Consider the following 12,500-nt stretch of genomic DNA (forward strand, 5'->3'; position numbering starts at 1 on the left):
CATCTCTTTCTCCTTCTTTCCTTCCTTATTTCTCTCTCTCCTTCCTTCTCTCCCTCCCCTCTCTATATCTCCTTCCTTCCTTCCTTGTCTCCCTCTCTCTCCCTCCTTCCTTCCTCCCCCTCTCTCCCCTTCCTTCTCTCTCTCCTTCCTTCCTTCCTCCCCCTCTCTCCCCATCCTTCTCTCTCTCCTTCCTTCCTTCCTTCTCTCTGTCTCTCTTCCTCTCTCTCAACCTCTATCTCTCCTTCCTTCCTTCCTTCCTTCCTTCCTTCCTTCCTTCTCTCTCTCTGTCCCTCTCTCTTTCTCTCTCCTTCCTTCCTTCTCTCTCTCCCTCCCTCCTTCCTCCCTCCCCCTCTCTCCCTTCCTTCTCTCTCCTTCCTTCCTTCCTTCTCTCTGTCTCTCTTCTTCTCTCTCTACCTCTATCTCTCCTTCCTTCCTTCCTTCCTTCCTTCCTTCCTTCCTTCTCTCTCTCTATCCCTCTCTTTTTCTCTCCTTCCTTCCTTCTCTCTCTCTCTCTCTCTCTCTCTCTCTCTCCTTCCTTCCTTCCCTCTCTGTCTCTCCTCTTCTCTCTCTATCTCTCCTTCCTTCCTTCTCTCTCTTTTTCTCTCCTTCCTTCATTCTCTCTCTCTCTCTCTCCTTCCTTCCTTCCCTCTCTGTCTCTCCTCTTCTCTCTCTATCTCTCCTTCCTTCCTTCCTTCCTTCCTTCCTTCTCTCTCTCTATCCCTCTCTTTTTCTCTCCTTCCTTCCTTCCTTCCTTCTCTCTCTCCCCTTCCTTCCTTCCTTCTCTCTCTCTATTATATTATATTATATTATATTATATTATATTATATTATATTATATTATATTATATTATATTATATTATATATTACATTACATATTACATTACATATTTTATATTTTATGTTATATTTTATTTTATATTCTATTTTGTATTATATCATATTGTATTATATTCTATTGCAATTTGCAATTCAAATTCTTCTGTAATTATTCCATTGCAAATCCGCTTTTTGCAATTTTGCAGTTGGAATTATTCTTGATTTCTTCCGTCGTTTGCCCAAAAAATGCAATAGTGCAACTGCAATTCTACTTATTCACTTTATTAGATTATATTTTATTTTACATTGGCCAAAAAAATGCAATAGTGCAATTGCAATTCTACTTATTCACTTTATTAAATTATATTTTATATTACATTTGCCAAAAAAATGCAATATAATTATATTATATTATAGTATACATTACATCTTTTATATTTTATGCTATATTTTCTTTTATCTTCTATTTTGTGTTATATCATATTGTATTATATTCTATTGCAATTTGCAAATCCGGTGGTTGCAATTCAAATTATTTTATATTATAGTATACATTACATCTTTTATATTTTATGTTATATTTTCTTTTATCTTCAATTTTGTATTAGATCATATTGTATTATATTCTATTGCAATTTGCAAATCCGGTGGTTGCAATTCAGATTATTCCGTAATTATTCCGTTGCAAATCCGGTTTTTCCAATTTTGCAATTGGAATTATTCTTGATTTCTTCCGTCATTTCCCATTTGCCAAAAAAATGCAATAGTGCAATTGCAATTCTACTATATTATATTATATTATATTATATTATATTATATTATACATTACATTACATTACATTACATTATATATTATATTATATTATATTATATTACATATTTTATATTTTATGTTATATTTTATTTTATATTCTATTTTGTATTCTACAGTATGGTATTATATTCTATTGCAATTTGCAAATCCGGTGGTTGCAATTCAGATTATTCCGTAATTATTCCGTTGCAAATCCGGTTTTTGCAATTTTGCAATTGGAATTATTCTTGATTTCTTCCGTCATTTCCCATTTGCCAAAAAAATGCAATAGTGCAATTGCAATTCTACTATATTATATTATATTATATTATATTATATTATATTATATTATATTATACATTACATTACATTACATTATATATTATATTATATTATATTATATTATATTATATTATATTACATATTTTATATTTTATGTTATATTTTATTTTATATTCTATTTTGTATTCTACAGTATGGTATTATATTCTATTGCAATTTGCAAATCCGGTGGTTGCAATTCAGATTATTCCGTAATTATTCCGTTGCAAATCCGCTTTTTGCCATTTTGCAATTGGAATTATTCTTGATTTCTTCCGTCATTTTTCCTTCCCGTCTTTCAGGCGCTCCTCAAAAAGCACGAAGCGCTGATGTCGGATCTGAGCGCCTACGGAAGCAGCATTCAAGCGCTGCGGGAGCAAGCCCAAGCCTGCCGGGTAAGAAATTATTATTATTATTATTATTATTATTATTATTATTATTATAGCAGCATTTAAGCCCAGGCCTGCCAGGTAAGAAATTATTATTATTATTATTATTATTATTATTATTATTATTATAGCAGCATTTAAGCCCAGGCCTGCCAGGTAAGAAATTATTATTATTATTATTATTATTATTATTATTATTATTATAGCAGCATTTAAGCCCAGGCCTGCCGGGTAAGAAATTATTATTATTATTATTATTATTATTATTATTATTATTATTATTATTATTATAGCAGCATTTAAGCCCAGGCCTGCCAGGTAAGAAATTATTATTATTATTATTATTATTATTATTATTATTATTATTATTATTATTATAGCAGCATTTAAGCCCAGGCCTGCCGGGTAAGAAATTATTATTATTATTATTATTATTATTATTATTATTATTATTATTATTATTATTATTATAGCAACATTTAAGCCCAGGCCTGCCGGTTAAGAATATATTATTATTATTATTATTATTATTATTATTATTATTATTAAGAATATATATTATTATTATCATTATTATTATTATTATGGGGAAGAATATTATATTATATTATATTATATTATATTATATTATATTATATTATATTATATTATATTATTATACATTACATTACATTACATTATATTATATTATATTATATTATATTATATTATATATTTTATATTTTATGTTATATTTTATTTTATATTCTATTTTGTATTCTACAGTATGGTATTATATTCTATTGCAATTTGCAAATCCGGTGGTTGCAATTCAGATTATTCCGTAATTATTCCGGGCATTATCATCATATTACAATATAAATAATATAATATTATTATTAGTTATTAATTATTATTATTAATTTATTATTAATTTATGATGATGATGATGATGATTAATCTCCGCCTCTCCCCCCCCCCAGCAACAAGTCGCTCCCACCGACGGCGAAACGGGCATTATCATCATGTTAGAATATAAATAATATAATATTATTATTAGTTATTAATTATTATTATTATTAATTTATTATTAATTTATGATGATGATGATGATGATGATTATTATTAATCTCCGCCTCTCCCTCCCCAGCAACAAGTCGCTCCCACCGACGGCGAAACGGGCATTATTATCACATTAGAATATAAATAATATAATATTATTACTAGTTATTAATCATTATTAATTTATTATTATTATTATTATTATTATTAATCCCCACATCTCTCTCCCCAGCAACAAGTCGCTCCCACCGACGACGAGACCGGCAAGGAACTGGTCCTCGCCCTCTACGACTACCAGGAGAAAAGCCCCCGCGAGGTGACCATGAAAAAGGGCGATATCCTGACCTTACTCAACAGCACCAACAAGGTAACCTTTCCGCCCCATAAGTGTGGGGCTTTGGGCGGAGATTTTGCCCCATAGTTCAGCTTTCCAAAAGCCCATTTTCCCTGATAGTTCGGCTTTTTCAAAGCGTTTCCCCCCATAGTTCGGCTTTTTCAAAGCGTTTCCCCCCATAGTTCAGCTTTCCACCCCATAGTTCAGCTTTTTCAAAGCATTTCCCCCCATAGTTCAGCGTTTCCCCCCATAGTTCAGCTTTTGCAAAGCATTTCCCCCCATAGTTCAGCGTTTCCCCCCATAGTTCAGCTTTTTCAAAGCGTTTCCCCCCATAGTTCGGCTTTTTCAAAGCATTTCCCCCCATAGTTCAACGTTTTCCCCCATAGTTCAACGTTTTCCCCCATAGTTTGGCTTTTTCAAAGCGTTTCCCCCCATAGTTCAGCGTTTCCCCCATAGTTCAGCTTTCCCCCCATAGTTCAGCTTTTTCAAAGCGTTTTCCCCCATAGTTCAGCGTTTCCCCCCATAGTTCAGCTTTCCCCCATAGTTCAGCTTTTTCAAAGCATTTCCCCCCATAGTTCGGCTTTCCCCCAATAGTTCAGCTTTTTCAAAGCGTTTCCCCCCCATAGTTCAGCTTTTTCAAAGCATTTCCCCCCATAGTTCAGCGTTTCCCCCCATAGTTCAGCTTTTTCAAAGCATTTCCCCCCATAGTTCAGCGTTTCCCCCCATAGTTCAGCTTTTTCAAAGCGTTTCCCCCCATAGTTCGGCTTTTTCAAAGCGTTTCCCCCCATAGTTCAGCGTTTCCCCCCATAGTTCAGCTTTTTCAAAGCGTTTCCCCCCATAGTTCGGCTTTTTCAAAGCATTTCCCCCCATAGTTCAACGTTTTCCCCCATAGTTCAACGTTTTCCCCCATAGTTTGGCTTTTTCAAAGCGTTTCCCCCCATAGTTCAGCGTTTCCCCCATAGTTCAGCTTTCCCCCCATAGTTCAGCTTTTTCAAAGCGTTTTCCCCCATAGTTCAGCGTTTCCCCCCATAGTTCAGCTTTCCCCCCATAGTTCAGCTTTTCCAAAGCGTTTCCCCCCATAGTTCAGCGTTTCCCCCCATAGTTCAGCTTTTTCAAAGCGTTTCCCCCCATAGTTCGGCTTTTTCAAAGCGTTTCCCCCCATAGTTCAGCGTTTCCCCCCATAGTTCAGCTTTTTCAAAGCGTTTCCCCCCATAGTTCGGCTTTTTCAAAGCATTTCCCCCCATAGTTCAACGTTTTCCCCCATAGTTCAACGTTTTCCCCCATAGTTTGGCTTTTTCAAAGCGTTTCCCCCCATAGTTCAGCGTTTCCCCCATAGTTCAGCTTTCCCCCCATAGTTCAGCTTTTTCAAAGCGTTTCCCCCCATAGTTCAGCGTTTCCCCCCCATAGTTCAGCTTTCCCCCCATAGTTCAGCTTTTTCAAAGCATTTCCCCCCATAGTTCGGCTTTCCCCCAATAGTTCAGCTTTTTCAAAGCGTTTCCCCCCCATAGTTCAGCTTTTTCAAAGCATTTCCCCCCATAGTTCAGCGTTTCCCCCCATAGTTCAGCTTTTTCAAAGCGTTTCCCCCCATAGTTCAGCGTTTCCCCCCATAGTTCAGCTTTTTCAAAGCGTTTCCCCCCATAGTTCGGCTTTTTCAAAGCGTTTCCCCCCATAGTTCAACGTTTTCCCCCATAGTTCAGCTTTTTCAAAGCGTTTCCCCCCATAGTTCGGCTTTTTCAAAGCATTTCCCCCCATAGTTCAACGTTTTCCCCCATAGTTCAACGTTTTCCCCCATAGTTTGGCTTTTTCAAAGCGTTTCCCCCCATAGTTCAGCGTTTCCCCCATAGTTCAGCTTTCCCCCCATAGTTCAGCTTTTTCAAAGCGTTTTCCCCCATAGTTCAGCGTTTCCCCCCATAGTTCAGCTTTCCCCCATAGTTCAGCTTTTTCAAAGCATTTCCCCCCATAGTTCGGCTTTCCCCCAATAGTTCAGCTTTTTCAAAGCGTTTCCCCCCCATAGTTCAGCTTTTTCAAAGCATTTCCCCCCATAGTTCAGCGTTTCCCCCCATAGTTCAGCTTTTTCAAAGCATTTCCCCCCATAGTTCAGCGTTTCCCCCCATAGTTCAGCTTTTTCAAAGCGTTTCCCCCCATAGTTCGGCTTTTTCAAAGCGTTTCCCCCCATAGTTCAGCGTTTCCCCCCATAGTTCAGCTTTTTCAAAGCATTTCCCCCCATAGTTCGGCTTTTTCAAAGCGTTTCCCCCCATAGTTCAGCTTTCCACCCCATAGTTCAGCTTTTTCAAAGCATTTCCCCCCATAGTTCAGCATTTCCCCCCATAGTTCAGCTTTTGCAAAGCATTTCCCCCCATAGTTCAGCGTTTCCCCCCATAGTTCAGCTTTTTCAAAGCGTTTCCCCCCATAGTTCGGCTTTTTCAAAGCATTTCCCCCCATAGTTCAACGTTTTCCCCCATAGTTCAACGTTTCCCCCCATAGTTTGGCTTTTTCAAAGCGTTTCCCCCCATAGTTCAGCGTTTCCCCCATAGTTCAGCTTTCCCCCCATAGTTCAGCTTTTTCAAAGCGTTTTCCCCCATAGTTCAGCGTTTCCCCCCATAGTTCAGCTTTCCCCCATAGTTCAGCTTTTTCAAAGCATTTCCCCCCATAGTTCGGCTTTCCCCCAATAGTTCAGCTTTTTCAAAGCGTTTCCCCCCCATAGTTCAGCTTTTTCAAAGCATTTCCCCCCATAGTTCAGCGTTTCCCCCCATAGTTCAGCTTTTTCAAAGCATTTCCCCCCATAGTTCAGCGTTTCCCCCCATAGTTCAGCTTTTTCAAAGCGTTTCCCCCCATAGTTCGGCTTTTTCAAAGCGTTTCCCCCCATAGTTCAGCGTTTCCCCCCATAGTTCAGCTTTTTCAAAGCGTTTCCCCCCATAGTTCGGCTTTTTCAAAGCATTTCCCCCCATAGTTCAACGTTTCCCCCCATAGTTCAACGTTTTCCCCCATAGTTTGGCTTTTTCAAAGCGTTTCCCCCCATAGTTCAGCGTTTCCCCCATAGTTCAGCTTTCCCCCCATAGTTCAGCTTTTTCAAAGCGTTTTCCCCCATAGTTCAGCGTTTCCCCCCATAGTTCAGCTTTCCCCCATAGTTCAGCTTTTTCAAAGCATTTCCCCCCATAGTTCGGCTTTCCCCCAATAGTTCAGCTTTTTCAAAGCGTTTCCCCCCCATAGTTCAGCTTTTTCAAAGCATTTCCCCCCATAGTTCAGCGTTTCCCCCCATAGTTCAGCTTTTTCAAAGCATTTCCCCCCATAGTTCAGCGTTTCCCCCCATAGTTCAGCTTTTTCAAAGCGTTTCCCCCCATAGTTCGGCTTTTTCAAAGCGTTTCCCCCCATAGTTCAGCGTTTCCCCCCATAGTTCAGCTTTTTCAAAGCGTTTCCCCCCATAGTTCGGCTTTTTCAAAGCATTTCCCCCCATAGTTCAACGTTTTCCCCCATAGTTCAACGTTTTCCCCCATAGTTTGGCTTTTTCAAAGCGTTTCCCCCCATAGTTCAGCGTTTCCCCCATAGTTCAGCTTTCCCCCCATAGTTCAGCTTTTTCAAAGCGTTTTCCCCCATAGTTCAGCATTTCCCCCCATAGTTCAGCTTTCCCCCCATAGTTCAGCTTTTTCAAAGCATTTCCCCCCATAGTTCGGCTTTCCCCCAATAGTTCAGCTTTTTCAAAGCGTTTCCCCCCCCATAGTTCAGCTTTTTCAAAGCATTTCCCCCCATAGTTCAGCGTTTCCCCCCATAGTTCAGCTTTTTCAAAGCGTTTCCCCCCATAGTTCAGCGTTTCCCCCCATAGTTCAGCTTTTTCAAAGCGTTTCCCCCCATAGTTCGGCTTTTTCAAAGCGTTTCCCCCCATAGTTCAGCGTTTCCCCCCATAGTTCAGCTTTTTCAAAGCGTTTCCCCCCATAGTTCGGCTTTTTCAAAGCATTTCCCCCCATAGTTCAACGTTTTCCCCCATAGTTCAACGTTTCCCCCCATAGTTTGGCTTTTTCAAAGCGTTTCCCCCCATAGTTCAGCGTTTCCCCCATAGTTCAGCTTTCCCCCCATAGTTCAGCTTTTTCAAAGCGTTTTCCCCCATAGTTCAGCGTTTCCCCCCATAGTTCAGCTTTCCCCCATAGTTCAGCTTTTTCAAAGCATTTCCCCCCATAGTTCAGCGTTTCCCCCCATAGTTCAGCTTTTGCAAAGCATTTCCCCCCATAGTTCAGCGTTTCCCCCCATAGTTCAGCTTTTTCAAAGCGTTTCCCCCCATAGTTCGGCTTTTTCAAAGCATTTCCCCCCATAGTTCAACGTTTTCCCCCATAGTTCAACGTTTCCCCCCATAGTTTGGCTTTTTCAAAGCGTTTCCCCCCATAGTTCAGCGTTTCCCCCATAGTTCAGCTTTCCCCCCATAGTTCAGCTTTTTCAAAGCGTTTTCCCCCATAGTTCAGCGTTTCCCCCCATAGTTCAGCTTTCCCCCCATAGTTCAGCTTTTTCAAAGCATTTCCCCCCATAGTTCGGCTTTCCCCCAATAGTTCAGCTTTTTCAAAGCGTTTCCCCCCCATAGTTCAGCTTTTTCAAAGCATTTCCCCCCATAGTTCAGCGTTTCCCCCCATAGTTCAGCTTTTTCAAAGCGTTTCCCCCCATAGTTCAGTGTTTCCCCCCATAGTTCAGCTTTTTCAAAGCGTTTCCCCCCATAGTTCGGCTTTTTCAAAGCGTTTCCCCCCATAGTTCAGCGTTTCCCCCATAGTTCAGCTTTTTCAAAGCGTTTCCCCCCATAGTTCGGCTTTTTCAAAGCATTTCCCCCCATAGTTCAACGTTTTCCCCCATAGTTCAACGTTTTCCCCCATAGTTTGGCTTTTTCAAAGCGTTTCCCCCCATAGTTCAGCGTTTCCCCCATAGTTCAGCTTTCCCCCCATAGTTCAGCTTTTTCAAAGCGTTTTCCCCCATAGTTCAGCGTTTCCCCCCATAGTTCAGCTTTCCCCCCATAGTTCAGCTTTTTCAAAGCATTTCCCCCCATAGTTCGGCTTTCCCCCAATAGTTCAGCTTTTTCAAAGCGTTTCCCCCCCCCCATAGTTCAGCTTTTTCAAAGCGTTTCCCCCCATAGTTCAGCGTTTCCCCCCATAGTTCAGCTTTTTCAAAGCGTTTCCCCCCATAGTTCAGCCTTTTCAAAGCATTTTCCCCCATAGTTCAGCTTCCCCCCCCATAGTTCAGCTTCCCCCCCATAGTTCAGCTTTTTCAAAGCGTTTCCCCCCATAGTTCGGCTTTTTCAAAGCATTTCCCCCCATAGTTCAGCTTCCCCCCCATAGTTCAGCTTTTTCAAAGCGTTTCCCCCCATAGTTCAGCTTTCCCCCCCATAGTTCAGTTTTTCCAACCCGTTTCCCCCCATAGTTCAGCGTTTCCCCCCATAGTTCAGCTTTCCCCCCCATAGTTCAGATTTTTCTTTAGGATTTCACCCCATAGTTCAGCTTTCCCCCCCATAGTTCGGCTTTTTCAAAGCATTTCCCCCCATAGTTCAGCTTTTTCAAAGCGTTTCCCCCCATAGTTCAGCTTTCCCCCCCATAGTTCAGTTTTTCCAACCCGTTTCCACCCATAGTTCAGCGTTTCCCCCCATAGTTCAGCTTTCCCCCCCATAGTTCAGATTTTTCTTTAGGATTTCACCCCATAGTTCAGCTTTCCCCCCCATAGTTCGGCTTTTTCAAAGCATTTCCCCCCATAGTTCAGCTTTTTCAAAGCGTTTCCCCCCATAGTTCAGCTTTTTCCCCCATAGTTCAGCTTTTTCAAAGCGTTTCCCCCCATAGTTCAGCGTTTCCCCCCATAGTTCAGCTTTTTCAAAGCGTTTCCCCCCATAGTTCAGCTTTCCCCCCATAGTTCAGCTTTTTCAAAGCATTTCCCCCATAGTTCAGCTTTCCCCCCATAGTTCAGCTTTCCCCCCCATAGTTCGGCTTCCCCCCCATAGTTCAGCTTTTCCAAAGCATTCCACCCCATAGTTCAGCTTTCTTTCAGATTTCACCCCATAGCAGTTGAGCTTTCTTTAGGATTTCACCCCATAGATGTGGACTTCACCCTATAGATGTTGAGCTTTCTTTAGGATTTCACCCCATAGTTGTGGATTTCACCCCATAGCAGTTGAGCTTTCTTTAGGATTTCACCCCATAGATGTGGGGCTTTTTTCCGATATGACCCCATAGTTGTGGATTTCACCCCATAGTTCTTGAACTTTCTTTAGGATTTCACCCCATAGCTGTTGGACTTTCTTTAGGATTTGACCCCCTAGTTGTGGATTTCACCCCATAGCTGTGGGGCTTTCTTTAGGATTTGACCCCATAGTTGTGGATTTGACCCCATAGATGTGGGGCTTTTTAGGATTCGACCCCATAGTTGTGAATCTTACCCCATAGTTGTGGATTTCACCCCATAGATGTGGGGCTTTTTGACGATCCGACCCCATAGTTGTGGATTTCACCCCATAGTTTTTGAGTTTTCTTTCGGATTTGACCCCATAGTTGTGGATTTGACCCCATAGTTGTGGGGCTTTTTTAGGATTGGACCCCATAGTTGTGGATTTCACCCCATAGTTTTTGAGTTTTCTTTAGGATTTGACCCCATAGTTGTGGATTTGACCCCATAGATGTGGGGCTTTTTAAGGACTTGACCCCATAGTTGTGGGTTTCACCCCATAGTTTTTGAGTTTTCTTTAGGATTTGATCCCATAGTTGTGGATTTCACCCCATAGATGTGGGGCTTTTTAAGGACTTGACCCCATAGTTGTGGATTTCACCCCATAGATGTTGAGCTTTCTTTAGGATTGGACCCAATAGTTGTGGATTTCACCCCATAGATGTGGGGCTTTTTTCGGATATGACCCCATAGTTGTGGATTTCACCCCACAGTTTTTGAGTTTTCTTTAGGATTTGACCCCATAGTTGTGGGTTTCACCCCATAGATGTGGGGCTTTTTTAGGATTTGACCCCATAGTTGCGGATTTCACCCCATAGCAGTTGAGCTTTCTTTAGGATTTTACCCCATAATTTTGGATTTCACCCCATAGATGTTGAGCTTTCTTTAGGATTGGACCCCATAGTTGTGGATTTCACCCCATTGATGTGGATTTCACCCCATAGATGTGGATTTCACCCCATAGATGTGGGGCTTTCTTAGGATTTGACCCCCTAGTTGTGGATTTCACCCCATAGTTTTTGAGTTTTCCTTAGGATTTGACCCCATAGTTGTGGATTTCACCCCATAGATGTGGGGCTTTTTTAGGATTCGATCCCATAGTTGTGGATTTCACCCCATAGATGTGGGGCTTTTTTAGGATTCGATCCCATAGTTGTGGATTTCACCCCATAGTTTTTGAGTTTTCTTTAGGATTTGACCCCATAGTTGTGGATTTCACCCCATAGCTGTTGGACTTTCTTTAGGATTTGACCCCATAGTTGTGGATTTCACCCCATAGTTCTTGAACTTTCTTTAGGATTTCACCCCATAGCTGTTGGACTTTCTTTAGGATTTCACCCCATAGTTGTGGATTTGACCCCATAGATGTGGGGCTTTTTGAGGATTTGACCCCATAGTTATGGATTTCACCCCATAGTTTTTGAGTTTTCTTTAGGATTTGACTCCATAGTTGTGGGGCTTGTTTACGATTTGACCCCATAGTGGTGGGTTTCACCCCATAGATGTTGATTTTTCTTTAGGATTTCACCCCATAGTTGTGGATTTGACCCCATAGATGTGGGGCTTTTTTAGGATTTGACCCCATAGTTGTGGATTTCAACCCATAGATGTGGGGCCTTTTTAGGATTGGACCCCACAGGTGTGGATTTCACCCCATAGATGTTGAGCTTTCTTTAGGATTTGACCCCACAGGTGTGGATTTCACCCCATAGATGTGGGGCTTTTTGAGGATTTGACCCCATAGTTGTGGATTTCACCCCATAGTTTTTGAGTTTTCTTTAGGATTTGACCCCATCGCTGTGGATTTGACCCCATAGATGTGGGGCTTTTTTAGGATTTGACCCCATAGTTGTGGATTTGACCCCATAGATGTGGGGCTTTTTTCGGATTTGACCCCATAGTTGTGGATTTCACCCCATAGATGTGGGGCTTTTTTCGGATTTGACCCCATAGTTGTGGGTTTCACCCCATAGTTTTTGAGTTTTCTTTAGGATTTGACCCCATAGTTGTGGATTTCACCCCATAGTTTTTGAGTTTTCTTTAGGATTTGACCCCATAGTTGTGGATTTGACCCCATAGATGTGGGGCTTTATGAAGGATTTGACCCCATAGTTGTGGGTTTCACCCCATAGTTCTTGAACTTTCTTTAGGATTTCACCCCATAGCTGTTGGACTTTCTTTAGGATTTCACCCCCTAGTTGTGGATTTCACCCCATAGCTGTTGGCCTTTCTTTAGGATTTGACCCCATAGTTGTGGATTTCACCCCATAGTTTTTGAGTTTTCTTTAGGATTTGACCCCATAGTTGTGGATTTCACCCCATAGATGTGGATTTCACCCCATAGATGTGGGGCTTTTTTCGGATTGGACCCCATAGTTGTGAATCTTACCCCATAGTTGTGGATTTCACCCCATAGTTTTTGAGCTTTCTTTAGGATTGGACCCCACAGGTGTGGATTTGACCCCGTAGATGTGGGGCTTTTTAAGGATTTGACCCCATAGTTGTGGATTTCACCCCATAGATGTGGGGCTTTTTTAGGATTCGACCCCATCGTTGTGGATTTCACCCCATAGTTTTTGAGTTTGCTTTAGGATTCGACCCCATAGTTGTGGATTTCACCCCATAG

At 41.4% G+C, this 12,500-nt stretch overlaps 1 protein-coding gene across 1 annotated transcript in view; it reads left to right on the forward strand.

The window, feature by feature from the left end:
- Nucleotides 1-12,500, forward strand: part of LOC309524275 (spectrin alpha chain, non-erythrocytic 1-like) — a 199,323-nt gene that overhangs the window by 67,296 nt on the left and 119,527 nt on the right. Inside the window, 2 exon segments of the mRNA XM_082208732.1 lie at nt 2,233-2,325; nt 3,593-3,727. Of these exon segments, the coding sequence (XP_082064858.1) occupies nt 2,233-2,325; nt 3,593-3,727 (228 nt within the window).

This window comes from Podarcis vaucheri, assembly GCF_965113315.1.
Source record: "Podarcis vaucheri genome assembly, chromosome: Z".
In the NCBI taxonomy this organism is placed as follows: domain Eukaryota; kingdom Metazoa; phylum Chordata; class Lepidosauria; order Squamata; family Lacertidae; genus Podarcis; species Podarcis vaucheri.